Source organism: Thalassophryne amazonica, chromosome 1, assembly GCF_902500255.1.
Source record: "Thalassophryne amazonica chromosome 1, fThaAma1.1, whole genome shotgun sequence".
Taxonomy (NCBI): Eukaryota; Metazoa; Chordata; class Actinopteri; order Batrachoidiformes; family Batrachoididae; genus Thalassophryne; species Thalassophryne amazonica.
Genome location: NC_047103.1, coordinates 55,788,823 through 55,815,837, shown reverse-complemented (window position 1 = coordinate 55,815,837; position 27,015 = coordinate 55,788,823). Strand labels below are relative to the sequence as shown.

At 41.3% G+C, this 27,015-nt stretch overlaps 1 protein-coding gene across 1 annotated transcript in view; it reads right to left on the bottom strand.

Moving 5' to 3' along the window:
• dok6 (docking protein 6) overlaps positions 1 to 27,015 on the bottom strand; it is a 251,744-nt gene that overhangs the window by 25,143 nt on the left and 199,586 nt on the right. The window contains exons 4-7 of the mRNA XM_034170327.1: positions 21,170 to 21,289; positions 14,825 to 15,014; positions 14,317 to 14,455; positions 5,510 to 5,615 (exon numbers count right to left, since the gene is read on the bottom strand). Coding sequence (XP_034026218.1) covers positions 5,510 to 5,615; positions 14,317 to 14,455; positions 14,825 to 15,014; positions 21,170 to 21,289 — 555 coding nt within the window. The remainder of the gene's footprint in view (positions 1 to 5,509; positions 5,616 to 14,316; positions 14,456 to 14,824; positions 15,015 to 21,169; positions 21,290 to 27,015) is intronic.

Sequence of the window (27,015 nt, the reverse complement as noted above, 5' to 3'; positions counted from 1 at the left end):
CAATACATTCTCTATATGAGCATAAACATGTCTGGAATGGATAACTCACATTTGCTTTTAAGCTTATCAGGCTACAATTAAATGATAATGATTTTTTTTCTCAGATACACTCATTGCTTTTCAACAGAAAATTATGGCGTAAGCAAGACTTTCATCTTTGCTTGGCTTTCTGGTTTGCTCTATCAGTGGAAGCCAAAAGGCCCGTAATCCTCAAATAAGTCTACTAATCAACTAATACCATGGACACAGCTTAATCTCATCAGCTCACCAACCACCTTTCTGCCTCTTCTCCATTTGTAGGCATTAACACACAAATTTGTAATTCTATACTTGCGGGGACTCTCATTAAGATAATGCATTCTCCAAAACCCTTAAGCCTGAAGCCAAAACCCAGCTGTTAACCTGGAAGTCACGTACATGTGAAAACATCTGTGTTTGATGAGAATCGGTATTAAATTGGACCCAGTTTCCAATTAGTTGGAACCAAAATACTGATAAGCATCTTGACAAATGGTGCTGCTACTGAAACGTCTGGGTAACGAGATAAAACAAACTTTGCTAATGTAATGTAATGGACCTCCCATCCCTTTCAGCGTAACAAATTTTTTGCGATCTGTTTCTAGCCAGTCAGAAATTATGCATGAATCTGTTCTGTTGTTATCAATACATTTCACATTATCTGTGACTGTACTGTGCATTCAGAGCCGTGCATAATCGTGTGATTCACTCCCTCATGTCTCAGTGGTCAAGATGTCTGTGCTCATTTTAAGAAGAAAAAAAAAAAAAAACAGCTGCAAGAAATCTAGGCCAGTGCAGGGTGTTTGAATGTCACAGAGCTGGCATTTCTTATGACTAAAATTACTTCTGTTCACACACACACACACACCTACATATTATGAATCAAATCAAATCAAATCAATTTTATTTATATAGCGGCAAATCACAACAAACAGTTGCCCCAAGGCGCTTTATATTGTAAGGCAAGGCCATACAATAATTACGGAAAAACCCCAACGGTCAAAACGACCCCCTGTGAGCAAGCACTTGGCGACAGTGGGAAGGAAAAACTCCCTTTTAACAGGAAGAAACCTCCAGCAGAACCAGGCTCAGGGAGGGGCAGTCTTCTGCTGGGACTGGTTGGGGCTGAGGGGAGAGAATCAGGAAAAAGACATGCTGTGGAAGACAGCAGAGATCCATCACTAATGATTAAATGCAGAGTGGTGCATACAGAGCAAAAAGAGAAAGAAACACTCAGTGCATCATGGGAACCCCCCAGCAGTCTAAGTCTATAGCAGCATAACTAAGGGATGGTTCAGGGTCACCTGATCCAGCCCTAACTATAAGCTTTAGCAAAAAGGAAAGTTTTAAGCCTAATCTTAAAAGTAGAGAGGGTGTCTGTCTCCCTGATCTGAATAGGAGCCTGAAAACTGAAGGCTCTGCCTCCCATTCTACTCTTACAAACCCTAGGAACTACAAGTAAGCCTGCAGTCTGAGAGCGAAGCGCTCTATTGGGGTGGTATGGTATTATGAGGTCCCTAAGATAAGATGGGACCTGATTATTCAAAACCTTATAAGTAAGAAGAAGAATTTTAAATTCTCTTCTAGAATTAATAGGAAGCCAATGAAGAGAGGCCAATATGGGTGAGCTATGCGCTCTCCTTCTAGTCCCCGTCAGTACTCTAGCTGCAGCATTTTGAATTAACTGTAGGCTTTTCAGGGAACTTTTAGGACAACCTGATAATAATGAATTACAACAGTCCAGCCTAGAGGAAATAAATGCATGAATTAGTTTTTCAGCATCACTCTGAGACAAGACCTTTCTAATTTTAGAGATATTGCGCAAACGCAAAAAAGCAGTCCTACATATTTGTTTAATATGTGCATTGAATGAAATATCCTGATCAAAAATGACTCCAAGATTTCTCAAAGTATTACTAGAGGTCAGGGTAATGCCATCCAGAGTAAGGATCTGGTTAGACACCATGTTTCTAAGATTTGTGAGGCCAAGTACAATAACTTCAGTTTTATCTGAGTTTAAAAGCAGGAAATTAGAGGTCATCCATGTCTTTATGTCTCTAAGACAATCCTGCAGTTTAGCTAATTGGTGTGTGTCCTCTGGCTTCATGGATAGATAAAGCTGGGTATCATCTGCATAACAATGAAAATTTAAGCAATGCTGTCTAATAATACTGCCTAAGGGAAACATGTATAAAGTGAATAAAATTGGTCCTAGCACAGAACCTTGTGGAACTCCATAATTAACCTTAGTCTGTGAAGAAGATTCCCCATTTACATGAACAAATTGTAATCTATTAGATAAATATGATTCAAACCACCACAGCGCAGTGCCTTTAATACTTATGGCATGCTCTAATCTCTGTAATAAAATTTTATGGTCAACAGTATCAAAAGCAGCACTGAGGTCTAACAGGACAAGCACAGAGATGAGTCCACTGTCTGAGGCCATAAGATCATTTGTAACCTTCACTAATGCTGTTTCTGTACTATGATGAATTCTAAACCCTGACTGAACCGCTTCAAATAGACCATTCCTCTGCAGATGATCAGTTAGCTGTTTTACAACTACCCTTTCAAGAATTTTTGAGAGAAAATGAAGGCTGGAGATTGGCCTATAATTAGCTAAGATAGCTGGGTCAAGTGATGGCTTTTTAAGTAATGGTTTAATTACTGCCACCTTAAAAGCCTGCGGTACATAGCCAACTAATAAAGATAGATTGATCATATTTAAGATCGAAGCATTAATTAATGGTAGGGCTTCCTTGAGCAGCCTGGTAGGAATGGGGTCTAATAGACATGTTGATGGTTTGGAGGAAGTAACTAATGAAAATAACTCAGACAGAACAATCGGAGAGAAAGAGTCTAACCAAATACCGGCATCACTGAAAGCAGCCAAAGATAACGATATGTCTTTGGGATGGTTATGAGTAATTTTTTTCTCTAATAGTTAAAATTTTATTATTATATATTATATAATTTATTTATTATATAATTTATTTTAATTTGCTGTGCTGCAGCAAGAAGGTTCCTGTTTCAAATTTGACTTGGTCCTTTCTGTTGTGGAATTTGCATGTTCTCCGCATCTAAAGGAATCTTAAGAAGTGAATTTTCCCTTGTTACACTGGCAGATTTCCCCCACCCCTCTAAGTTACAAACACCTTGTACAAAGTAAAAAAAAATAAATAAATAAAATCTGCAAACAAAAATTCACTTAAGATTACTTGAAATAACACGTTGAAGTTTTGAGCTTTCTTTTCGTAGTATTAAGAAGTGTTACATCTTTTAAAAACAACACAGCAGCTCAAAAATGTTAGGGCCCCTTCATACATAGTGTGAATATGTACAACTCAGGGAGACACCCGTTGGAGCAGCTCGTATGAGCGCACCACGAAACATCACGCGGACGGGAAGGCGTGCACGATGTTGGTGCAACGGTTCGTGCACGCGGGAACACAATGCCACCAGCTGCACAATGTGGTTACATATCGTGCAGCTGCTGTGAAGAAAAAATAAATAAAAAATTTAAAAAATACATGCTGCAACAGTTTTATGCACACGGGAGCACAGCAGCTTTTCAATGTGGTTACACATCGCACAGCTGCTGTGAAAATAAAAAAATAAAAATTACATGCCACCCATGGTAATTGAACTTGCGCCAAAAGCTGATTATCAGTCAAAAGCTTTACCATTGAGCTACAATCACTGTCCTGTAAAAGCTGCGGGAGCTACCTCATATCAGGAAGGACATGGACGTATTTAAAAAAAATAAAACCGCACACCATATGAAAACACTGTATTTTATTGAATTCCTCCTATCACACAGGCAATATAAATATGATCTGTCTGTTCCTCTGGAGATGACCCATGCGCACAGATGTAGTCATGAAATGGACATGAATGAGAAGCAGTTCGCTCTTCTCATGTCCACATCTACTGGTCCGGTGCATCCAGTCGACTGCACACGCGTATTCTGCACGACACACGTCTTATGGATGCCGTGTCACAGGACTGACACCTCGTCATGTGGAAAAGGGCTCACATGGGTGGTGTGACGGTCAGATCACCTGCTGCGTGTTATGATCTGACGGCAGCCTGTCAATGGGCTGCAGCATGCACGTGCGTGCTCGCTGCAGCCCATTGCCAAGCGATATATGTTTTTATTTATGTCCACGTGATGACAGCAAGCATACACACGCGCGTCACAGTGGGCAGTTGTTAGTCCATGTCTGTCCAAACACAGTACATGTTGTCCAGCTGGGATGTCCAGAACTACAGATCACAGCTGCTTCTGTCGGCGGCCACACCTCCTGTCAGTTCAGTGCCACACTCGTAGGGCACTCAGACAAATTTCACTACCAGTACGACAATGATTGTCTGCTGACTGTTGTCGTGTTAATAGTGCAACTGGCCATACATTTTCTAAGTGCCAAACGAGCGGTGTTAGATGTTCGTGTGTCACCTGGAATTTGGCCAACACCTGCTGTGAGAGGGACTGATGGGTTCGCACAGCACACACTCTGTCTTTCAGCTGCTGGTGTGCGCAAATAGATGTAGCAACAGGTGTACGAGGCAGCTACGATTTTACAAGTTTTACACACAGTTCCTGCTTCATGTGCACTTTATGTGCAAATCGACCAAATTTGCACTATGTGTGAAGGGGCCCTTAGGGAGAGTGGTTTCATCTCAAAAATTACTGAAAAAACACAATACGTTACCAGGACTCTCACTTAATAAGGTTTTTCGCATGTATTCTGAAAATTAAGTAATTATATCTTAACTGAAATTTTTTGTCTTCTATTAAGTGCAATTCGATATTTTGACTAGAAATTGGACAAATATACTTAAGATTTTCAGTTTTTGCAGTGCAGAGAAGTGTTATTTGGTAAAAGTTTACTTGAGGGTGTGTCGACATCCATTCGTGGCTAAAGATGAAAGTGTAAAGCAGGCTTGTGCATGTATGTACACTTCCACGACAACATGAGATTCATAGACAAGAACCCTGCATATGCATGATGTTATAACTGGGTTAAAGCGCATGTACATTTCTGCCTTTTGTGTTTCCACAGAGTTTTGAAAATAACTTTGTTTTGCTTTTATTTTACCATACAACAGCAATATCACAAAGCAAAAAAGGTGGGTAGACATCACGCAAAGGCTTATTAATAAAAAGGTTCATTTTATTCTGAGGTAGACCATGTTTGTATGTGATGAAAACGCTCACTGTTTCCATTTTTGGTGAAGGTGAATGTGACTTTTAGCTTTAAATATATATCATCTTGTGCACATTATTTCCTAATTTTGAGGAAAAATCTGATTCCATGTGCAGGACAACAAACTGACGGACACGTTAACAGTTCTTTTATGTGCATTTCACTCTGTCCACGTCACTTATTTTCTGTGACCTGCAGTCATGCAGTCCAAACATCACCAATGGCAGCTAAGTAAGGAAATAGTACTGTGCGTGTGACGGTTACTCACTGCATGCACGTACCTTGATAAGTGTAGAGATCTCCCACACTGTTCTGACGTGTGATGTGCTGCCAGTAGGCGCTGCGTGGCAGGGAGATGGACTTGGTGAGCATCTCGCTGGAGTGGCTCTGTAACACAGAAACCATAAAGTCTCACTGTCTGTTGCTCACAACAGGAAAAACCGACGTTGAAACTGTCATTGCAATGTCGGTGAACAAACGAGGTGAACTCTACGGCACGTTCCCACTCTGAATGTCTGGTTGGTGGTGAAATGAAGATATATTTTCAGACTGTGTTTTAGATATTTTGCAGAGAAGCTTTTAAGGCTGCAGCTAAAACAAGAGCAATCTGAGATTTCTGACATCCACCAAGGGTTGCTGAGGACTCAAAATAAAAGATATGTGATTCACATTGTGACCCAGACTTTACCTGGATCTGGATTCCATAACACAGTGTAATGATTTAATTTAACCTTTATTTAACCAGGTTACTCTCACTGAGATCGAGACCTCTTTTGCAAAGGAGACCTGTACAATTCTAAAGTTTCCCATTCACCTAACCCACATGTCTTAGAATGTAGGAGGAAACCGGAGCACCCGGACAAAACCCACACAAACACGGGGAGAACATGCAAACTCCACACAAAAAGGCCACAGGTGGGAATCAAACCCATGACCTTCTTGCTGAGAGGCAACAGTGCAAACCACTAAGCCACCGTGCTGCCATGCAATAATTGCATACTGATCCAGAATTGTCAGACTGATCAAGATGATGCAAGCTGAAACACAATAGTGTCTTCCTGATCTTGGTTTTACATCGTGATGTCATATCCGTGAAGTAGTTTTGACGTAATCCTTAAAAGTCTACAAAGTGAAATCCTGATCCAAAATCTGGATCTGGATCCAGATTACCTCTAAAATTTAATGGAGCCTTCCAAGGCCTAATACCAATGTGTGGTGAACATTTGGTGAGAATCCATTAAGTAGTTTTGATGTAATCCTCAAAATCTGACAAAGTGAAGCATGCAAACTGAAATCCTGATCCAGACTCTGGATTTGGATCACCTCCACAATTCAGTGGAGTCTTCCATGGCCTAATATCTATCTGTGGTGCAAATTTGGTGATAATCCATGAAGTAGTTTTGATGTAATCCTTGAAAGTGTATTTAAAGTGAAATCTTGATCCAGAATCTGGATCTGGATCACCTCCAAAATTTAATGGAGTCTTCCATGGCCTAATATCTATCTGTGGTGGAAATTTCTTCAAAATCCGTGCAGTAGTTTTGACGTAATCCTGCTAAAAGACAGACAGACAAATAAATAAATGCCAATGATTTTATTATGTCTTTGGCAGATGAAATAAGTCTATTCTATCTAGAACCCAGTCTAAAAAACAGAGAGACAGAGAGAGAGAAAAGCCGCATTTACAACACAGTTAATCACATCCATACTGTACCGTGTTGCCATCTATATGATTTATAGATCTAAAAGTAAATGCTGCATTTGGAAATGTTCCCAAATGGTGAGGTCCAAGAGCATGGCCATATGGTCAGGGCTCATCAAACACGAGGCAGGTCTACATAAATAAAGAATACAGATGATAGCAGGAGGAGGGAGGCAGGAAAGGAAGGAAGAAGGGAGGGTGGAAGGATGGACGGGTGTTGTGAAGGAAGGAGGGAGCGGAGCCCAACACCACAGGGTTCAGAGGATTTCCTGGTCCAAGGCAGCAACTGCAAGGAGAAACCAGGCACCACTGCCTGTTTAAAATGTGCATGTGCATTTATGCATGAAGCATCTTCTCTAAAAATCATAACTTACTTCCTTATGTTCAACTAGTACAAATCCACTCTTAATCTAACACGAAATTCTGTAAAATAAAAATACTTAAAATATATTTTATTACATTTATTAAATTAAATTAATGAAGTATATAAAATGTCCGAAATAACAGTAATTGACTATTTTAGTGGTTTTTTTAGTCCCAAAATTAGTTGCTCACAAACAATACATTTGGCGATAATCTGTTTAATCATTAGTCTTTTCTTAGAGCAATTATTGGGGAAATAGTGAAAAACAAGGTCCTTCAAAATTATATATATTTAATGTACTTCCAGTTCATATAGGGTAAATGCTGTCACTGTGTTACAGAAATATTTCCTTATTTTAGCTTAAAGTTACAATCTTTAGAGATTAATATATTGTAGAATTGGCTAGGGGCTAGCATGGTGTTAGGTGCGACGTCAGCGCCTTGATATTGTAATGTTAGCATGAGCTGAGTAAGTAAATCTTTTGGCTGCTCCCTTGTTTGCACTCGGGGTCGCCACAGCAAATCCAAGGTGGATCTGCATGTTGAATTGGCACAGGTTTTACGCCGGATGCCCTTCCTGACGCAACTCCACATTACGTGGAGAAATGTGGCAGGGGTGGGATTTGAACCCGGAACCTTCTGCACTGAAACCAAGCACATTAACCACTTGGCTGCATCCATAATTTGTTTTAAAAATGTCTGTGTTTCATGTTTAATAACTGACCAGAGTAGCGGATAAATCAGAAAAGATCTCTGCATCAAATGTGGGTGGGGCAACAGGAATTCTGCTCAAGGTTTGGCTCCATTGTCCTACCCCTAGCATATTTGCCTCTAAAAAATAATTTTTCAAACAAGCTGTGAAGTACCATTCAAAATACAAACCTAACAAAGCATTTACTTATTGAATACAATGTTTATGTGCACTTCAGTGCATATGTCTGAGCATGTGCACTGTAAACTGTGTACAAATGGTTCTTGCAGAAAATGCTCAGTGTGTTTTATTTCCAGGCATCAAAGGAAACAGAACAATTCAGACACGGTATCTATCCAACACAGCTTATTTTTGCATTAATTACCTTTGCCAGGTGGAGTGTGTCATACAGGCAGTGTTCCTCTGTGAGATCACTTCAGTTTGTCCCTCTGAACTTTAATCACTATTAAAATGGCAAAGTGATTCCACTGAAATCTTCGACCTGTTCAATGTTAAGCAGCATCTCACCCACATTCAGCATGTGGCCAGTTTTTTGCTGTTTTGCCTGTTTTTTTTTTTTTTTTGGTCGCATTTGTCTCTATGAAGCTTGCCCTACAGCTTGGAAGTAAATATTTTACAAAACTATCATAAAAAAGTGAGTTTTTTTACGATGACGTGCATGATGACATCTGCGATGACATGCATAATCAGTGAGGAAATATGGTATCATGCTTTCTGGTAAACTCCGCTGAAAAGCTTCAGCCCAGCAGCAGGAACGCAGGTCTGCATGTGTTTTTCACACCTCCTTATCTTTCAGCTCTGTTATTCCAAGAAAGCCCAACCGAGATTGACCCGCGTGTGACCCCTCACTCCATGTTTTTCTATTCCTCGCTTCCTCCGACAGCATTTGTGTCTTTCTTTTTTCACTGGCTTTATCATGATTATGAACATGTAAAAAATAAAGCCTTTGTTTTCTTGTTCTTATAGCTGCTAGCTTGCCAGTGCCTCGACAGGAGGGTGTGTATGTGTTGTTGTTGTTGTAGTGTGTAGTGTGTTGTTGTAGTGTGTATATGTGTGCATGTATGTATGTATATACATACAGTAGTGTTCAGAATAATAGTAGTGCTATGTGACTAAAAAGATTAATCCAGGTTTTGAGTATATTTCTTATTGTTACATGGGAAACAAGGTACCAGTAGATTCAGTAGATTCTCACAAATCCAACAAGACCAAGCATTCGTGATATGCACACTCTTAAGGCTATGAAATTGGGCTATTAGTAAAAAAAAAAAAAAAAAAAAAAGTAGAAAAGGGGGTGTTCACAATAATAGTAGTATGGCATTCAGTCGGTGAGCTTGTCAATTTGTTGAACAAACAGGTGTGAATCAGGTGTCCCCTATTTAAGGATGAAGCCAGCACCTGTTGAACATGCTTTTCTCTTTGAAAACCTGAGGAAAATGGGACGTTCAAGACATTGTTCAGAAGAACAGCGTAGTTTGATTAAAAAGTTGATTGGAGAGGGGAAAACTTATACGCAGGTGCAAAAAATTATAGGCTGTTCATCTACAATGATCTCCAATGCTTTAAAATTGACAAAAAAAAAACCAGAGACGTGTGGAAGAAAACGGAAAACAACCATCAAAATGGAAAGAAGAATAACCAGAATGGCAAAGGCTCACCCATTGATCAGCTCCAGGATGATCAAAGACAGTCTGGAGTTACCTGTAAGTGCTGTGACAGAAGACACCTGTGTGAAGCTAATTTATTTGCAAGAATCCCCCGCAAAGTCCCTCTGTTAAATAAAAGACGTGCAGAAGAGGGTACAATTTGCCAAAGAACACATCAACTGGCCTAAAGAATGAAGAACATGTATGACCTCTAATTTCCTGCTTTTAAACTCAGATAAAACTGAAGTTATTGTACTTGGCCCCACAAATCTTAGAAACATGGTCTCTAACCAGATCCTTACTCTGGATGGCATTACCCTGACCTCTAGTAATACTGTGAGAAATCTTGGAGTCATTTTTGATCAGGATATGTCATTCAAAGTGCATATTAAACAAATATATTATCAGGTTGTCCTAAAAGTTCCCTGAAAAGCCTTCAGTTTATTCAAAATGCTGCAGCTAGAGTACTGACAGGGACTAGAAGGAGAGAGCATATTTCACCCAAATTGGCCTCTCTTCATTGGCTTCCTGTTAATTCTAGAATAGAATTTAAAATTCTTCTTCTTACTTATAAGGTTTTGAATAATCAGGTCCCATCTTATCTTAGGGACCTCATAGTACCATATCACCCCAATAGAGCACTTCACTCTCAGACTGCAGGCTTACTTGTAGTTCCTAGGGTTTGTAAGAGTAGAATGGGAGGCAGAGCCTTCAGCTTTCAGGCTCCTCTCCTGTGGAACCAGCTCCCAATTCGGATCAGGGAGACAGACACGCTCTCTACTTTTAAGATTAGGCTTAAAACTTTCCTTTTTGCTAAAGCTTATAGTTAGGGCTGGATCAGGTGACCCTGAACCATCCCTTAGTTATGCTGCTATAGACTTAGACTGCTGGGGGGTTCCCATGATGCACTGTTTCTTTCTCTTTTTGCTCTGTATGCACCACTCTGCATTTAATCATTAGTGATTGATCTCTGCTCCCCTCCACAGCATGTCTTTTTCTTGGTTCTCTCCCTCAGCCCCAACCAGTCCCAGCAGAAGACTGCCCCTCCCTGAGCCTGGTTCTGCTGGAGGTTTCTTCCTGTTAAAAGGGAGTTTTTCCTTCCCACTGTCGCCAAGTGCTTGCTCACAGGGGGTCGTTTTTACGTAATTATTGTATGGCCTTGCCTTACAATATAAAGTGCCTTGGGGCAACTGTTTGTTGTGATTTGGCGCTATATAAATAAAATTGATGGTTGATGATAAAGAGAAATGGAGGAATATTTTGTGGACTGATGAGAGTAAAATTGTTCTTTTTGGGTCCAAGGGCCGCAGACAGTTTGTGAGACGACCCCCAAACTCTGAAGTCAAGCCACAGTTCAAAGTGAAGACAGTGAAGCATGGTGGTGCAAGCATCATGATATGGGCATGTTTCTCCTACTATGGTGTTGGGCCTATATATCGCATACTAGGTATCATGGATCAGTTTTGGATATGTCAATGTTGCCTTATGCTGAAGAGGACATGCGCTTGAAATGGGTGTTTCAACAAGACAATGACCCCAAGCACACTAGTAAATGAGCAAAATCTTGGTTCCAAACCAACAAAATTAATGCCTCTCTGATGTAAAGAAATCATGAAAAACTGTGGTTATACAACTAAATACTAGTTTAGTGATTCACAGGATTGCTAAAAAAGCAGTTTGAACATAACAGTTTTGAGTTTGTAGCGTCAACAGCAGATGCTACTATTATTGTGAACACCCCCTTTTCTACTTTTTTTTACTAATAGCCCAATTTCATAGCCTTAAGAGTGTGCATATCATGAATGCTTGGTCTTGTTGGATTTGTGAGAATCTACTGAATCTACTGGTACCTTGTTTCCCATGTAACAATAAGAAATATACTCAAAACCTGGATTAATCTTTTTAGTCACATAGCACTACTATTATTCTGAACACTACTGTATATATACATATGCACGTATGTGTGTGTGTGTATATATATATATATATATATATTATATATATATATATATATATATATATATATATACACACATACATATTCTATTTCTACCTCATTTCTTATGTCTTGTACTGTTACAAGTATTATTATTATTGCTTATCCTTGCACACGTTGTTTGATTGTTTGAACATTTTTCCTCTACTTGCACCCACCTTGTGTGTTTTTTAAGAGCTGATGTAACGTGAATTTCTCCTCTGTGAGATCAATAAAGTTTATCTTTATCTTTATCTTTTATCTTTAGTGCCTTAAAGCAGATTGTGTTTCTTGCGAGACTTGAGACTCTTGTTCACATGACATTGGGTCAGTGTCTCTGAAATTGCAAGGCTGGTTTTCTGCTCTGAAGCTCTTGGTGGGGGGAGAGAAACTTCTCCTTCTACCCAAAAGAAGTCACTTAACCATTATAGTTACTCCCAAACTGTAAAATTAAGGTAAGAAAGTTACTTAGTTCCCCTTTAAACAGTAAGAGCAGCGCTGTTTAGAGAAATGCACCACATGGCCAAAATGTCATAGCTAACATTCCTTTTCCAAGCGATATTCCTCATCCGAGTCTTAAACTTCTTGTTTAATACAAACACTGTGTCCCAATTCAGGAGCTGCACCTCTCTAATGCTGCGTTCACACCGGGTGCGACCAGACGCCACAAATTCACTTCGGTCACGTGGCGACGGACGCGCCACCATCACCCAGTGTGTCACTCTGCTTTCGCTGCGAAAATTCGCCCCAGTGCATCATCAAATAGATGGAGCTTCCATTCCGCTCGCCGGCTCCGGTTGTCAGTCAAGTTAACATGACGGACCTTAATCACACGGAGCGAGTTGTTGTGGAAAGCTCCCAATTCGGGGAGTATCATCATTTGCTGCAGGAGCTGCATCTGGATGACGGTCGCTTTCAGCTGTCCTTCCGCCTCTGCAGGACCCAGTTTGAGGACCTCCTGTCCCGTTCACGCGTGCACATGTAAACAAAAAAAAAAAAAAAAAAAAAAAGAAACTCTGCTGCCTGCTGTGGGGCTCGCTCTTCCCCCAAAAACTCTGTCATAATTGTGTTTATAAACCAGTCACCATTTGTTTTATTATACATCTGTGGTTGGTCATCGCGGCGCGACAAGACGGAAAACTTCAGATTTTTCAACTTGGGGAGGAGGGCAACGCGACGTGATGCAACAATATCGTGCCACAAACGCGCCAATCGTTCAAAATCACGTCCATCGCATCATGCTGCGTGACTTGGCACCAAAACCCGTCATTCCATAGGGATTACATAGCAACCTGTCGCTCGCGTCGCACCCGGTGTGAACGCGGCATAAGGCTGCACATTGGCCCTATATAAGTGGCACCGCTAGGCTGTCCCATTTTGAAAGCTCCTTGGAAAAATGATGGACACAACAGGTGTATGTATCTTTTGTTTCCCAACCAGTCCCATAAGTCATTATGAGACTGCCCTAAGACAAAATGGTTGGTAAAATAAAATAAGAAAAAGACACACTTCTTGCTAAGTATTACAACTGTAAATCAGTCATTTTTATAAGTATAAATAAGTAGTGAAAAATTATTACTAAACTAAAGGTTACGGCCACTACACCAGCATGTTGCCAGGTTGACAGGCGATAACGGGTAGAGGCGGGAAAAGCTAATGAGCAATAGCAAAACGCTCTGTGAGCCAGACAGGCTCATTTCAGAATGGCTTGTTCTGGCCTCCGCTGTCTCTGAAGGCTGAAGTGCTTCGTGGGACACAGCCCTTAGAAGTATGCAGATCCTGAATTGGGACACAGCCAAAGTCATTCCAGTGGTACCCAAGGATCCTCCAAGGGAACCATGATAAACTGTGCTGTGTCCTTAATTCTACTGGAAGCTGCATCACAGTGCGCAGCGGCGAAAGTGGAACAGAATTGAACTTTGACTGCGGTGAGTTTGACATCAAGTAGTGTCGCACGCTCTCGGCGGAGCGTTTCACAAGCTCGGTGGCATTTGTGTGATGCTTCTCATTGAAAATAATGAGTTTTAGAGCGATGCACACCGCGTTTGCATGCTCGGTGTGAAAGGCCCTAGAACAGTAGATGATTCTTCATCATCTTGATCATCTATTAAATGTCATAATCTAACTGGGACATTTCTAATAAGCATTCCAACTGTGGATTTCTTACCACTGAGGGAGAAAGCAAAGTCAGGAAGACTTATGCCATTAAACTCGAGACAGTTTCCACCTGACAGCTGACTGACAGACTGAGCTGAAGACTGTGCATTCCTAGGCTTAAGATGATGCCATGTTTTAAGCTACTAACAATGATAAAATAAACTCAAGCAAAAGGGAATTGGATCTGAAATTTAGAATGGCTTTGGACAGTTACACTTCTTTTTAGCAGGACTATTTCAAAACTAATGAACCAGTTTTCATGCTGGAATGGTTGGATGTTATATGTAATACATTTTAGGGCAGAAAGAAAATTTTTAAAGAAACTTTTTAACACTGCAAAGCAGAGCAGTTTGAACTTTGGCCAAGATACGCACTGCAGTAAGCTCTTTTCTTTTTCACAGAACGTTAATAAAACTTGTACTCATTATTAGCTGCTGGCAACGTAACAGCAAATTGCGACCAGAAGGTTGGATCCGAAAGTTCTCTGAGATGCTGTGGATATCTCTCAGATAAACCAAAACACAGAAATGTACCTGGGAGCTCTTCTCCATCTCCTCCATCATCCTCTCATGCTGCTGGGCAATGGCCAGCGTGGCCGAGTGGACCCGCTGGTAGATCATCTCCCCCTCCTGCGTCTGGAACGTGAACAAACCCTCTCCTGTGTCACACATCCTGCGCCAGGAACAGACACGCAGCGATGGAGATGAGTACATACTTTGATCATACTTGCTGTTGGATTGGTGATTTGCTGAACACGTGCGGCTAAGCGTGCACTTACAGATTAGCCGCGTTCATGTTTGTGTAAGTCACACACATTTGAGAGCAGATACACAAAAAACAATTACAAAAGCGCCTGTCACATCATTGCCTGAAGGGCTCTGCGGTAAATGCTGATATCCCGGGATGCTTTGGATATCCAGCTTTGCTTTGTTAAAGTTTTGACAACATTTCCAAAACTAAATTGCCCCCATCTACCCACTGTTTATATTCAACCGCATAGTCTCACACACACATGCATCTCACAAGTACATAAGCACACACCTTCCAGACTCAAAAGTGAACCAGGTGGAGTCTCTCCCGTATCTGCGGAGGGAGCTGAGAGGCCACATGACGAGTTTGAGGCGAGCGTTATGGATATCCCACAGGTAGATGTTTTCATGGGTTATCTGCATGGTGCACTCCCCATAGATGTCCAGGTTAGGGGTCGGCATTAGGTACACGTTGAAACGCTCTGGAAAGAGTCACAGCACACTTATTAAAAGAAAGGAAATCTTATTTACAGAAGGCAAAAAGACATCAATACCAAGTGGCCATGTGCAACCCCCCCCCATTTTCCCCTTAATCTACAAATTCTAGATCAGAAAATCCTGGCAGCTGTATTCATACAGTGGATTGAAGCTCAAGTGCAACTAAGTTATGCGCCAAGAAAATGGTCCAAAATATAAGAGCATCTCAATATCTATAAGGCTCAAAAGAACCAAATGTAACATTTTGGAGTGGCCTTGTCAAAGTCCCGACTGGGACCCCATTGAGATGCTGTGACAGGACCTTCAAAAAAGCAGTTCATGCTTGAATACCCTCTGCTGTGGCTGAAACAAAGAGGCTCTGCAAAGAAGAGAGTAGCCACAGAAGGATGCAGCTGTTGCTACTAAAGGTTGCACAACAAAATATATGTGTTGGGTGAGTTCTCTTATGTAAATAAATAAATGTGTTTAAAAACTGTATTCTGCATTGATCCAGGTTTCCTTTTATTAAATAAAATGTTATTTAAATATCTGAAAAGGTTTCATATAGGATACACAGAATAAATAAGTGGTATATACATTTTCACAGCACTGTACATCTCATTTAGACACAGATCATTATGCTTAAATAACATGTTTGTCATGTCTGATGGCATGCGGAACCTACAGATGTTATTTATTTATTTTTAGCAATGAAGCAAGAGAAAACATAAATCTTCCAAAATGATTGCAGCTGTATCAAATTCAGGTGTGATTACAGGCTGGCAACCAGAACTATCATTCACAGCCACAAGCACAAGCATAAATTTTCACAAATTGTGTGCAAAGAATATTCATTGAAAGTGTGTGTGTGTGTGTGTGTGTGTGGTGGGGGGCAGACGGGACACCTCAAAAACAGGATACAGATTTGTCTAATCTCAAAACGTGGCTCCATCACAGCATGATTAAGATATTTCAAGATATTTTAATCAGGCCGTCTTAATCAGGATACAGTGCATCTGGAAAGAATTCACAGCAGTGCTTCACTTTATCCACATTTTATGTTAAAGCCTTATTCCAAAATGGAGTAAATTCATTTTTCCCATCAAAATTCTACTCAGAACACCCCATAATGACATGAATTTTTTTTTTTTTTTTTTTTTTTAAATTTTTGCAAATTTACAAAAAATAAAAACCTAAGAAATCACATGTACATAAGTACTGACACCCTTTGTTCAACACTTGATACACCTTTGGCAGCAATTACAGCCTCAAGTCTTCTTGAATATGATGCCACAAGCTTGACGCCACCAGGGTCTTGTGGACATCGGCTACTGACACAAGGTGGCAGTTTTGAGAGAGTCGGGAGGTGCTAGTCCGTGAATAATTTTATAGGTTAGTAACCCTGTTTTGCCATTTTGACCTTGCCTTAGCCTCAGCCTTTGAATTTTATCTCGCTGTGATTCTGAACTGTGCTTGATTTTTGGACCATGCCTCTGCTTTATGACTGTCTGTTACCTCTGTATTGCTGACCTCAAGATAAAGCCTTTTTTTGATTACTCCTATTCCTCAGCCTGTGAGTCTTCATTTGTGTCCGCCTCTTGTTTGTGCCACGTCATGAACCCTGACACCCTAGATTTGCTAACTTTATCATCAATTCATTCACAACTATAGTATGCTGGAGAGTCCACTACATCAATTAACCCACATTCTCTCTCAATTCTAGTGGTCTAAAGCCGATGAGATGGCTTTTCAGGAGTTGAAGCAGCATTTTCCAGGGTCCCCATACCGAACACATCAGATCAGTTTATTGTTGAGTTGATGCTCCCAACATGGGAGTAGGGGCAGTCTGCCGAGAACGAGAAAGTGCATCATTGCTCCTTCTTTTCTTAGAAATTGTCCTTGGCAAAGTACAATTATGACATGGGAAATTGAGAGTTGCTAGTTGGCTGGAACCAGGGTGACAAACCAATTTAAACACATGCCCCACTGAAGAATCTGTGGGCAGTATGTGTCTCAGATAAACAACCTGCGAGGTGGACATCCTTCGGGGATCTGGATCCTTTCCAGCGCCCACTGTAGAAGCTGTCAGCTTCCCAAGACACTGAACCAGCGCACAGGTGAGAGGCAGATGGTGAACATATCAACAGAAGAACACAAGGCAGAAATCTCACACATCAGGCTTACCACTGTGGGACCTGGGGGGGGGGAAAGAACGTGTAAAATTAAATCTAGTAAAGAATAGGGCCCACTTTTCTTGTCGGCCGTTAAACCCGCATGCCATCAGTAGACAATCAAGATTTTTGTGATATGTCTAGACTATAAATGGTTGGCTAGCCCCCCCGAGCCAATGCCTCCATTCCTTATTCACTTTTTTCTGTAAATATGAAATGTACATTCTTAAACTTTATGGTTGCTTTACATTTTTTATTAATTTTCTAGGTTGTTGCATAAACACTATTATGCACTGTCAATGAAACAATTATGCCCTTTAATTGTGCCTTTTAATTTGTCTGTTGAATGAATAAAAATGTATTGTACTTTATCTTCAGGGCATTATAGCATATTTTATGAGGATCTTGTTAATTACATCTGCTTATAATTCATTTAGCCGTATTTTGTGAAATTAATATTTGACAGGTAATGTTTTGCATGCATCTCAACAAACGTCTACACAGCTGGAAACATATGGCGCAACAACTGTTGTATGTGCGCTGCCTTATCATTTAATTATGTCCTTGACTTTATGCACTTGTGCTTTTACTCTGCTTGTGATTTTCATGAACAGAATCTCAAGATGCACTTTCATTTAAATTTCCATTATTTAAATTTGTTTTTCTTGATAGACTTATTTACTTTCTGCAAAATAATACAGATTTGATAATGATGATAAAAAATAGAATGTACTTCTCTATATTTTAGAATTTCCTTTAAAAAAAGTTTTCAAAAGACTACTTTACCCACACTGTCTAAAGTGTTATCCAATGAGCTGGCCTGGGATCAAAGAGCAAAATCAGCCAATCACATTAAACTAATTAACTGGAGCATGTGGAGAAGGAGAAAGAAAGAGACAGGAAGAGAATGCTTCATAATCTAAATCACTTCTCACTAATTATACTTAATGATTCACAATAAGCGATATGTCTGCATTGGATTGTAAATGGCAATGCCACAGCATGGTGTATTTTTAGGGCCAGTGACGATCAAATTTTTAATCCCTGCTGTTTTCTGCGGCTTCCATTTGAATTGTGGTTGTGGACTGTCTTTCCTTCCACTCCTGCATTCACAAGCTCGGTTAGTCTCAGGAAGCTTAATAGCAGACTGATGTAACTTTTGTGTGACCACAGCGCAGCGCTTCTCCTGTAAGAAAGGGGTGAGGAAATGTGGCAGCAGGCTCACCGAAGCATGAACGCCTCCCTGAGGACAACCTCTGGTAAGAATACAGACGGCACATTTGTTTCAATTACGTGCCCCTTTTAGAACTTTAAAGTGTTCCTTGCAATTTCCTTTACAAATTACACAGAGAACGAGCTGCAATGTTACCCCCTGCACCTTGTTGTTTCCTCTCATGAAGACTTTTTACATTACTTGAGCAGCCATAATCTCACCAGTCTCTGCGACAAGCTCCATTATGAGGTAAACCAATGACGCACACAACTTCTGATGTAGTTTGAGACTGATCCAATGAGGATGCCGCTTGCAATTGAGTACAAAGGGAAACTGGTGGAATTCTACTTTGAGGCCAAATCGATCGTGCAAACCCAATGACAATATCAATGTCATTTTGCAGTCAGAAATGCTCCAGACAGAAAGACAATATGGAGGATTGTAAAGAAGTCTCAAACTGATAGAACTGTTCACAATATTAACAGAGGGAGCTCTGGCCGAACCAGAGGAGCGGTGCACATATTGAGCACATCTTGTGGATGCCAAAACGCTTACCAACTGAGGTGAAATTAGAAATGAACACCAGAGATAATATTCCCGAGATACGCTTCAAGATGACATATGACGGATATCAGTAGGGATGTCCCGATCCGATCACGTGATCGGAAATCGGGCCCGATCACGTGGTTTCAGACTTGATCAGAATCGGATGTTGCATCCTGATCAGGAATCCAATATAGATTTTATCCTCATTATTTGATCAGCACTATTTCAAGCTCATTATTGCAGATTAATGGGCCTTTCACGCGTCGGAAGCGTCAGAGGCGTCAAGAATCGGTCTAAAAAGCATTATTTTCAATGAGACGTGTTGCTTTTTAGAGGACATCAGAAGCGTCGCATCAAAAGCTGAATTACCATTATTGTACCAGGCTGTTCATTTCTGCTCAAGAGTTGAACACTTTAACAGGACTCCTATAGGAATGTGTTCTATTTTGGAGACAGTCTCAAGTGGCCAGTCATGGAACAGCAACTTTTTCTTCTTCCGGTAGCGCTTCATCTGAGACCATCAAAGCTTTCTGCTTGTAAAAAATGTGCAGAACATACACAGTGGTAACCTGAACGCAGTTGCCAAAGTTTATTTCTGCTGTTGTTTACGGCTTTGTTGCATCTCTGGTAGTAAAGTAAATGGATAGATGAGGCCGACATTCGTCTTTATGAGGCCATCACAGTGACTTTTAAGTCCACAAGCTCAGAAAATTAGAAAATCCACAAAGACAGTGTGCTGGAATATAGGTGTGATGGCTACTGTTTGCCAAAAACTGCATAGATACTGGACAAACCCTCTGTGTAAGTAAGTCCCTTCGGCCACTCCCTTGTTTGCACTCAGGGTCGCCACAGCAAATCCAAAGTGGATCTGCATGTTGAATTGGCACAGGTTTTACGCCGGATGCCCTTCCTGACGCAACTCCACATTACATGGAGAAATGTGGCAGGGAACCCGGAACCTTCTGCACTGAAACCAAGTGCATTAACCACTTGGCCACCACTCCCGCGAATCAGCTGCCGGTAATGCATTAGTAAGTAATGCGTTACCGGCATCACTGCTAACAATATGGCCACCACCCCTATCATGTACGCAATACAATACACTTGTTCTAATATTTAATACCCCAACTCAAGCCACTTGTTATAAAACCACTGCCCATTCTCCTGTTAGCTTGTTACTGAGGTAATGCTGGTCTTGACCATGCTGAACTTCTTTAAGCATTTATGGGTTGACAAGGAGTTAGGCAGAGAGAGGCAATGCCAAAGACGGAGACATCAAGAGCCGCCTCATTCGAATTTCAAACCCGCTCTTCAGAAGACATATGAGTGACATCACATATTAACATTTCACTCAATGGAAATGTTGGAGCACAGACTTCTTGAATGATGTTTTACAACTAAATGCACAACAAGCCAAATTATCTGATATTTGTAATAAAAAGATTAAAAAGGTCAAACACTGTAAAGTCCACAGCAGCTAACAGTCACTGACTAACTATCATGTGGCTGTCTGTGCCCACCGGTACATAGTGGCTATCACGTAGTGGACACGTCCCAAATTATTCCTTAAATTATTGCTTAAAACAGCTAAAATTAAAGCGTTATAAAAAATTAATTCTCCATACAGTTGTGATGAATGGGAAACAAATTATGTAGACTATTTTTTTTTCCTGTTGTCTTTTGTACAAGACTGTAAGCATATTTAATTCTGATACAAAATTTGAGATTTTAACATAGGCTTCTGATCAACATTTGTCACTTCCGCTTTGGCTCAATTTTTCAGCACTGGAGGTCGGGGCTATTTTACCCTCTGGTGCTGGTTGCTGTAGTTGTGACTGACCTGGAAACAATTCCAAACCTCAAAACAATTCCTGAAAGGCAGTCTTCCGCCATCTAAACTTTCCGCTAAACTAAAACTAACTTCTGCAAATGTAAGTCAAGAATCTAACAACAGACTCTGAATCAGATATTGACAAAAAATGGCCCTTATTAGCTGAGCCTAATTGGACAGTGGCTGTTCTGCTCCCCTAACCCTCTGAGGGCTCACTTGCTTGAACACCTATGGGCCTGGGGTGTAACTGCTAACTGCTTGGAGGCCAGCAGAAGAAAATGGCTGTGTGTGTGTGTGTGTGTGTGTGTGTGTGTGTGTGTGTGTGTGTGTGTGTGTGTGTGTGTGTGTGTGTGTGTGAGTGAAAAAGAGAGAGTGAAAGAAGACTAATTGGGCACTCACCGTTCTGTTCCCGCTGCACCCCCGCTGCCAACAGGTCTGGCTCTCCTAGGCTGATGTCGTTGAGGCGGCTGCCCAGACACTCCACACACAGCAGCTTACACCATTCCTCTGCATCCAGCTCTGCACACAGCAGCACAGCATAAAGGCACGGCTATCATCAGATGTGCACACCTCCTACCTATCAAATACTGCAGACATAATGAGAAATTATACTGCTACCAAACTGTGCAGCCCGAGCAAGTACTGAGTTTTCACACGTCACACATGTGCACATGAATCACCTGAAGAATTTCAAAAAACAGCAGTGGTGGTAAAAGGCACACATTGAGCTAACAGTAACAGAGGTGAGAGAAAAATCAATCTGATTGATTCAGTGGAGATTAAAAACGGCAGTCGGTTCAACAGTAGCCAACGGGAGATGGATGCTAGCTTCTGCCACACAACTGTGCCAATCCTCAGTTCCAAGGCTGCAGCTCTGCAGGAACCATGCAGCTACGCTTACATCCGAAAGTCACCATCATCTATTCAGCCAATCGATAGGCTATTTTCCAAAGTGAAGAAGTGCTTGAGCTTGTTAATCACAAAGGAAATGAAGAGGATATTAGTACTGCGTGGTTTTTGTTCTGAAGTTTTAATCAAGACCATCCTGAATTTGGGATGCGAGCATTGTGCATAAGCGCATGGCTATGTGACAGTCGCGCTTTAATCGGGGGGATTCATTGTAAGACTGAATTTTATATTAGAGCCTTCTGTCTGAAAGACTGTTGTTTGTGAATACCATATTTGCTCCTCTTAAATCAGAAAAAAAGTGTTTACAATAGAGAAGATTTCCATTTGTCTTATATGAGTTTCCGGTGAGAGTTACTGAAGTATGAAATGAGCCAAACACTGTAGTCGTTTATCTTCGTAAAACTGCTCGACTCAAGCCCTGTGGAAATCGAGGATATGTAACTACAGCCAGTGGAAAGCACGAGGGATGCCATTTTTTGGGGTCCATGTATCAATATCTGTCTGTACTTACATATGACTGACTATAAAGACTGCATGCACATTCAGATTTTTTCTGTTTTTACCAGTGGAAGAAATGAGACGGCCACACAGGAGTGCAATGGGTCAGACCCATGCACAGCTGGAAGGTGAGAGAAAGGTCTGTTGGTGCCTGAAGCAGGATGTCCACACACACAACGAAGAAAGAATATGGACACACAATCTAACATACCTCGCTGAACACTGGCTCTGTGCTCAGACATCCCTTGAACCAGCTTCCCTCATTCACACTTACTGATTGCCTCTAAACTCCGACACTTTTAAAGTCACTGAGTGGAAAATCGGTCAAACAAACACTTCATCAACACACAAGAAGCCTGTGAGCCGATGTGCCATGCATGAAAAATATGGTAACGGTGTCCCTATGTGTTTGTAAAGGAGCTGAAAAAAGAGGTTGCATTGATAAATGTGTTGTGAAAGTGTAGGAACACGGACCCACAACAGGGGGTGTAAATGAATGGGCAATGGATAAGCCAAACAGTAACAATTTAATGTTGTAAATTGTGCACAACGGAATACAGACAACAAGTTTGGAACTACAGTCAATTACACGTTGGGTGACGTGTGGGCAGGCTTGAGGATAGGAGACGCCCGTCCAGAACTGAGCCGGATCCCACACGGCCCTCACCGCCAACGGATCTGAAGAACACCGGAGCCGCCAAGTCCTGATTCCCCAGGTGGCCACCGTCTCCAGCTGTCAGACCTGGCACTGCTGGCAGAGAACAAAAAACAGCACAGGTGAGTGTGAGTATGCACACTCAGTAATCCCACAGTCTGTGTTCTTTTGGGAGGGAGCACCTCCACCTCCAATCACACACTCGTGCAGCTCCTGTTTAACCACTTATCTGGTTGGGATGTGAGGCGAAGCCGTCGCTAATCACACCAAACGCCAATCCAGCAGATAAGGAAACACCACAGGAAAACGGTTGCAAAAGAGTTCAGACTATTATTCAGTTTTAAGTCAGCAGAGAAATTACCTCCAAGGTAGCTGATTTCTCGGCGGGGAGGTGGAGTTGCAGTCCGGCCTTTAAGGTGGTGGTGATGTGGATGAGTGACAGCTGGTGCTGATGACGAGTGACAGCTGTCACTCCCGGTTGCTATGACGCCCTCTCGTGCTTGAAGCCTGCACTTCAAGCAGGGCGCCATCTGGTGGTGGTGGGCTAGCAGTACCTCCTCTTCAGCAGCCCACACAACAAAATGGTTTAAAATTCGACTGTGTTAATCTCAGAAGCCTTGGATCAATCATAAGTATTAATAATCATATTTCAGAATAGCGCCAAATCACAACAAAGTTGCCTCAAGGTGCTTCACACAAGTAAGGTCTAACCTTACCAACCCCAGCGCAAGCACACAGGTGACAGTGGTAAGGAAAAAACTCCCTCTGAGGAAGAAACCTGAAGCAGACCAGACTCAAAGGGGTGACCCTCTGCTTGAGCCATGCTACAAACAAATTACAAAACAATTCACAAAATTAATATACAGGAAATGTTGCCGATGCACAGGACAGGAGGGTTACAGAAACAGACACCACACCCATCTCTGGATGGAGCCGCACCTCAAACAGAGAGAAAAAAACAGAAACAGGCATCAGAAAGACAACAAATATAGTGTAATTTGTCAGCATTAAGCAACAAGAAGAACAAAAGAAATACTAAGGTGATTGCCGGCCACTAGCCCTAAGCTTCACTAAAAGACTCAGAATTGAAATAAAGTTGAGGCCGTGGCACGCTCTGTTTCCAAATGAAATTAATTTAAAAAAGTAAAAAGCATAGCAACATACTATGTCAGTATACTAGCTATACAAAAGGGAAAATAAGTGCGTCTTAAGTCTGGACTTGAAAGTCTCTACAGAATCTGACTGTTTTATTGACGCAAGGAGATCATTCCACAGAACAGGGACATGATAAGAGAAAGCTCTGTGACCCACAGACTTTTTATTCACCCTATGAACACAAAGTAGTCCTGCACCATTAGCTAAGTAGGAGGTGCCAGTCCATGAACACATTTTATAGACTAGTAGCTGAACCTTAAAATCTGATCTCACTGGGACAGGAAGCCAGTGAAGAGACACCAAAATGGGTGTAATGTGGTTGAACTTTCTGCTTCATGTCAAAAGTCTGGCAGCATCATTTTGAACCAGTTGGAGAACCATAATGCTGAACTGTGGTAAACCAGAAAATAGAACATTGCAGTACTCCAATCTAGAAGAGAAACACATGAATCAGGGTCTCAACATCAGCCATAGACAGGATGGGACAAATCTTCACTATATTTCGCAGGTGGAAGAAAGCAGTCCTCGTAATATCTCTAATGTGGAGGTCAAAGGACAATGTAGGATCAAAAATTACCCCAAGATTCCTCACTTTGTCAGTGTGATGTATGTCACACGAGCCTAGGCTAAGCATTAGCTGGTCAAATTGATGCCGATGTCTCACTGGACCAAGAACCATCATTTCAGTCTTATCAGAGTTTAAAAGTAGGAAGTTGCTAAACATTCAGCTTCTCACTGATGCCAGGCAATCTTCTATGGATTTTATGTGGATGAGATGACCAGCAGTTATTGGCATGTATAACTGAGTATCATCAGCATAGCAGTGAAAGGTAATCTCAAAATGCAGCAATACGTGCCCAAGGAGTGCTATGGAGAAAAGCAGGGGGCCTAAGACTGACCCCTGTGGAACCCCAGATTTTATGTCAGTGAGAAGTGAGAAGACAGTGAAAAGACCGGTCAGGTATGACGTCAACCATGCAAGGGCACTCCCAGTAATCCCAAAATGATTCTCCAGCCTATCGAGTAGAATATGATGATCCACGGTATCTAACGTAGCGCTAAGGTCTAACAGCACCAGAACCGTAGTGGTGTCCAAATCCACTGCAAGCAGAAGATCATTCACCACTTTACTGAGAGCTGTCTCTGTGGAATGATATTTTATAAAAGCACACTGCAGTGGCTCAAAAAGATATATCATATTAAGTCTTCAGTTGAAGTTCAGCTTGTCTAAAAACAAAAGGTCCTGACTCCTCTGGAATTTTCGGTTCTGCTAGCTGAACGCAGTGACGGACCAATTACGCCGAAGTCAGAAGCACCTTCAGTCACAGAGCAGTGAAGGCTCCCTCTGCTTCCTGACCACTGTTTAGAAATGAAGCAGGTATGTACATTAAACACGTTCTCCTTTTAATTAGAGGAAGGAAAGTCAGCTCAACATCAGATCTGCCCCTTTTGGCATTTTTGTTCTACTTCAGTTTCTGTATCTCTGTCAGTATTATTAAAGAGTATCAGCACAATACTCTTTTTGGTATACAAAAGAAAAAACTACGTTCAGGATTTACTAAAGGTCAGGTGAGGTGTGGGAGCAGGTGCTGGTGCAATGAGTTGCCACGCTATGAAACCACTTTGGGTCTTGGATGACAAACACCCAGGCAGACACCTGGTCCATCCACACTTCTGAAAGTAAACATCCAGCGACGTCAGCAAAATGAAATGTGGACGTTCTCTTTGCCCACTGTAATTAATGGGGTCCTCAACACTGAGGCACCTGCCTGCTGCATCGCGCACAGACAGAAATGTGCCATATGGCCAAAACGTTATAACAGAAAGGCATAAACACAGCCTTTTTGCAGATGGCCTCATTGCATGTGTATTTGTTGGATTTTGACTTTTAGAAAATCTGGGGTGAGGAGATTATTTAAATGAATCATGCAATGCGAGATACTAAGGCTTGCCATAGTTATTAGTCAATTTAAAACTAATACTTAATATTGGCATGTTAGCCCACAACCAAGGGGTTTATATTGTCTGACAGCAGAAACCATTTGCACCACAGGCCAGGAAAAAGCCAGTCAGAAGTCTAGTGCCTTCTATTTCTGTTATTTATAGAATACAACAGTCAGAAACCCTCACGAGGCAAGTCTACAATGCACGTACACTCTGTGCATATGGATGCACAGGAATGTTCAAGAGAGTATAATACAACAAAACACAGAAATACAACCCAAATTCCAATGAAGTTGGGACATTGTGTAAAATGTAAATAAAAACAGAATTCAATGATTTGCAAATCGTCTTCAACCTATAGTCAATTGAATACACCACAAAGACAAGATATTTAATGTTCAAACTGATAAACTTTATTGTTTTTGTGCAAATATTTGCTCATTTTGAAATGGATGCCTGCAACATGTTTCAAAAAAGCTGGGACAGTGGTATGTTTACCACTGTGTTACATCACCTTCTAACAACACTCAATAAGCATTTGGGAACTGAGGACACTAATTGTTGAAGCTTTGTAGGTGGAATTCTTTCATTCTTGCTTGATGTACGACTTCAGTTGTTCAACAGTCTGGGGTCTCTGTTGTCGTATTTTTGCACTTCATAATGCACCACACATTTTCAATGGGTGACAGGTCTGGACTGCAGACAGGCCAGTCTAGTACCTACACTCTTTTACTACGAAGCCACGCTGTTGTAACATGTGCAGAATGTGGCTTGGCATTGTCTTGCTGAAATAACCAGGGATGTCCCTGAAAAAGATGTTGCTTGGATGGCAGCATGTGTTGCTCCAAAACCTGGATGTACCTTTCAGCATCGATGGTGCCATCACAGATGTGTATGTTGCCCATGCCATGGGCACTAACACACCCACATACCATCACAGATGCTGGCTTTTTAACTTTGTGCTGGTAACAATCTGGATGGTCTTTTTCCTCTTTTGTCCAGAAGACACAACGTCCATGATTTCCAAAAACAATTTGAAATGTGGACTCATGAGACCACAGCACACTTTTCCATTTTGCGTCTC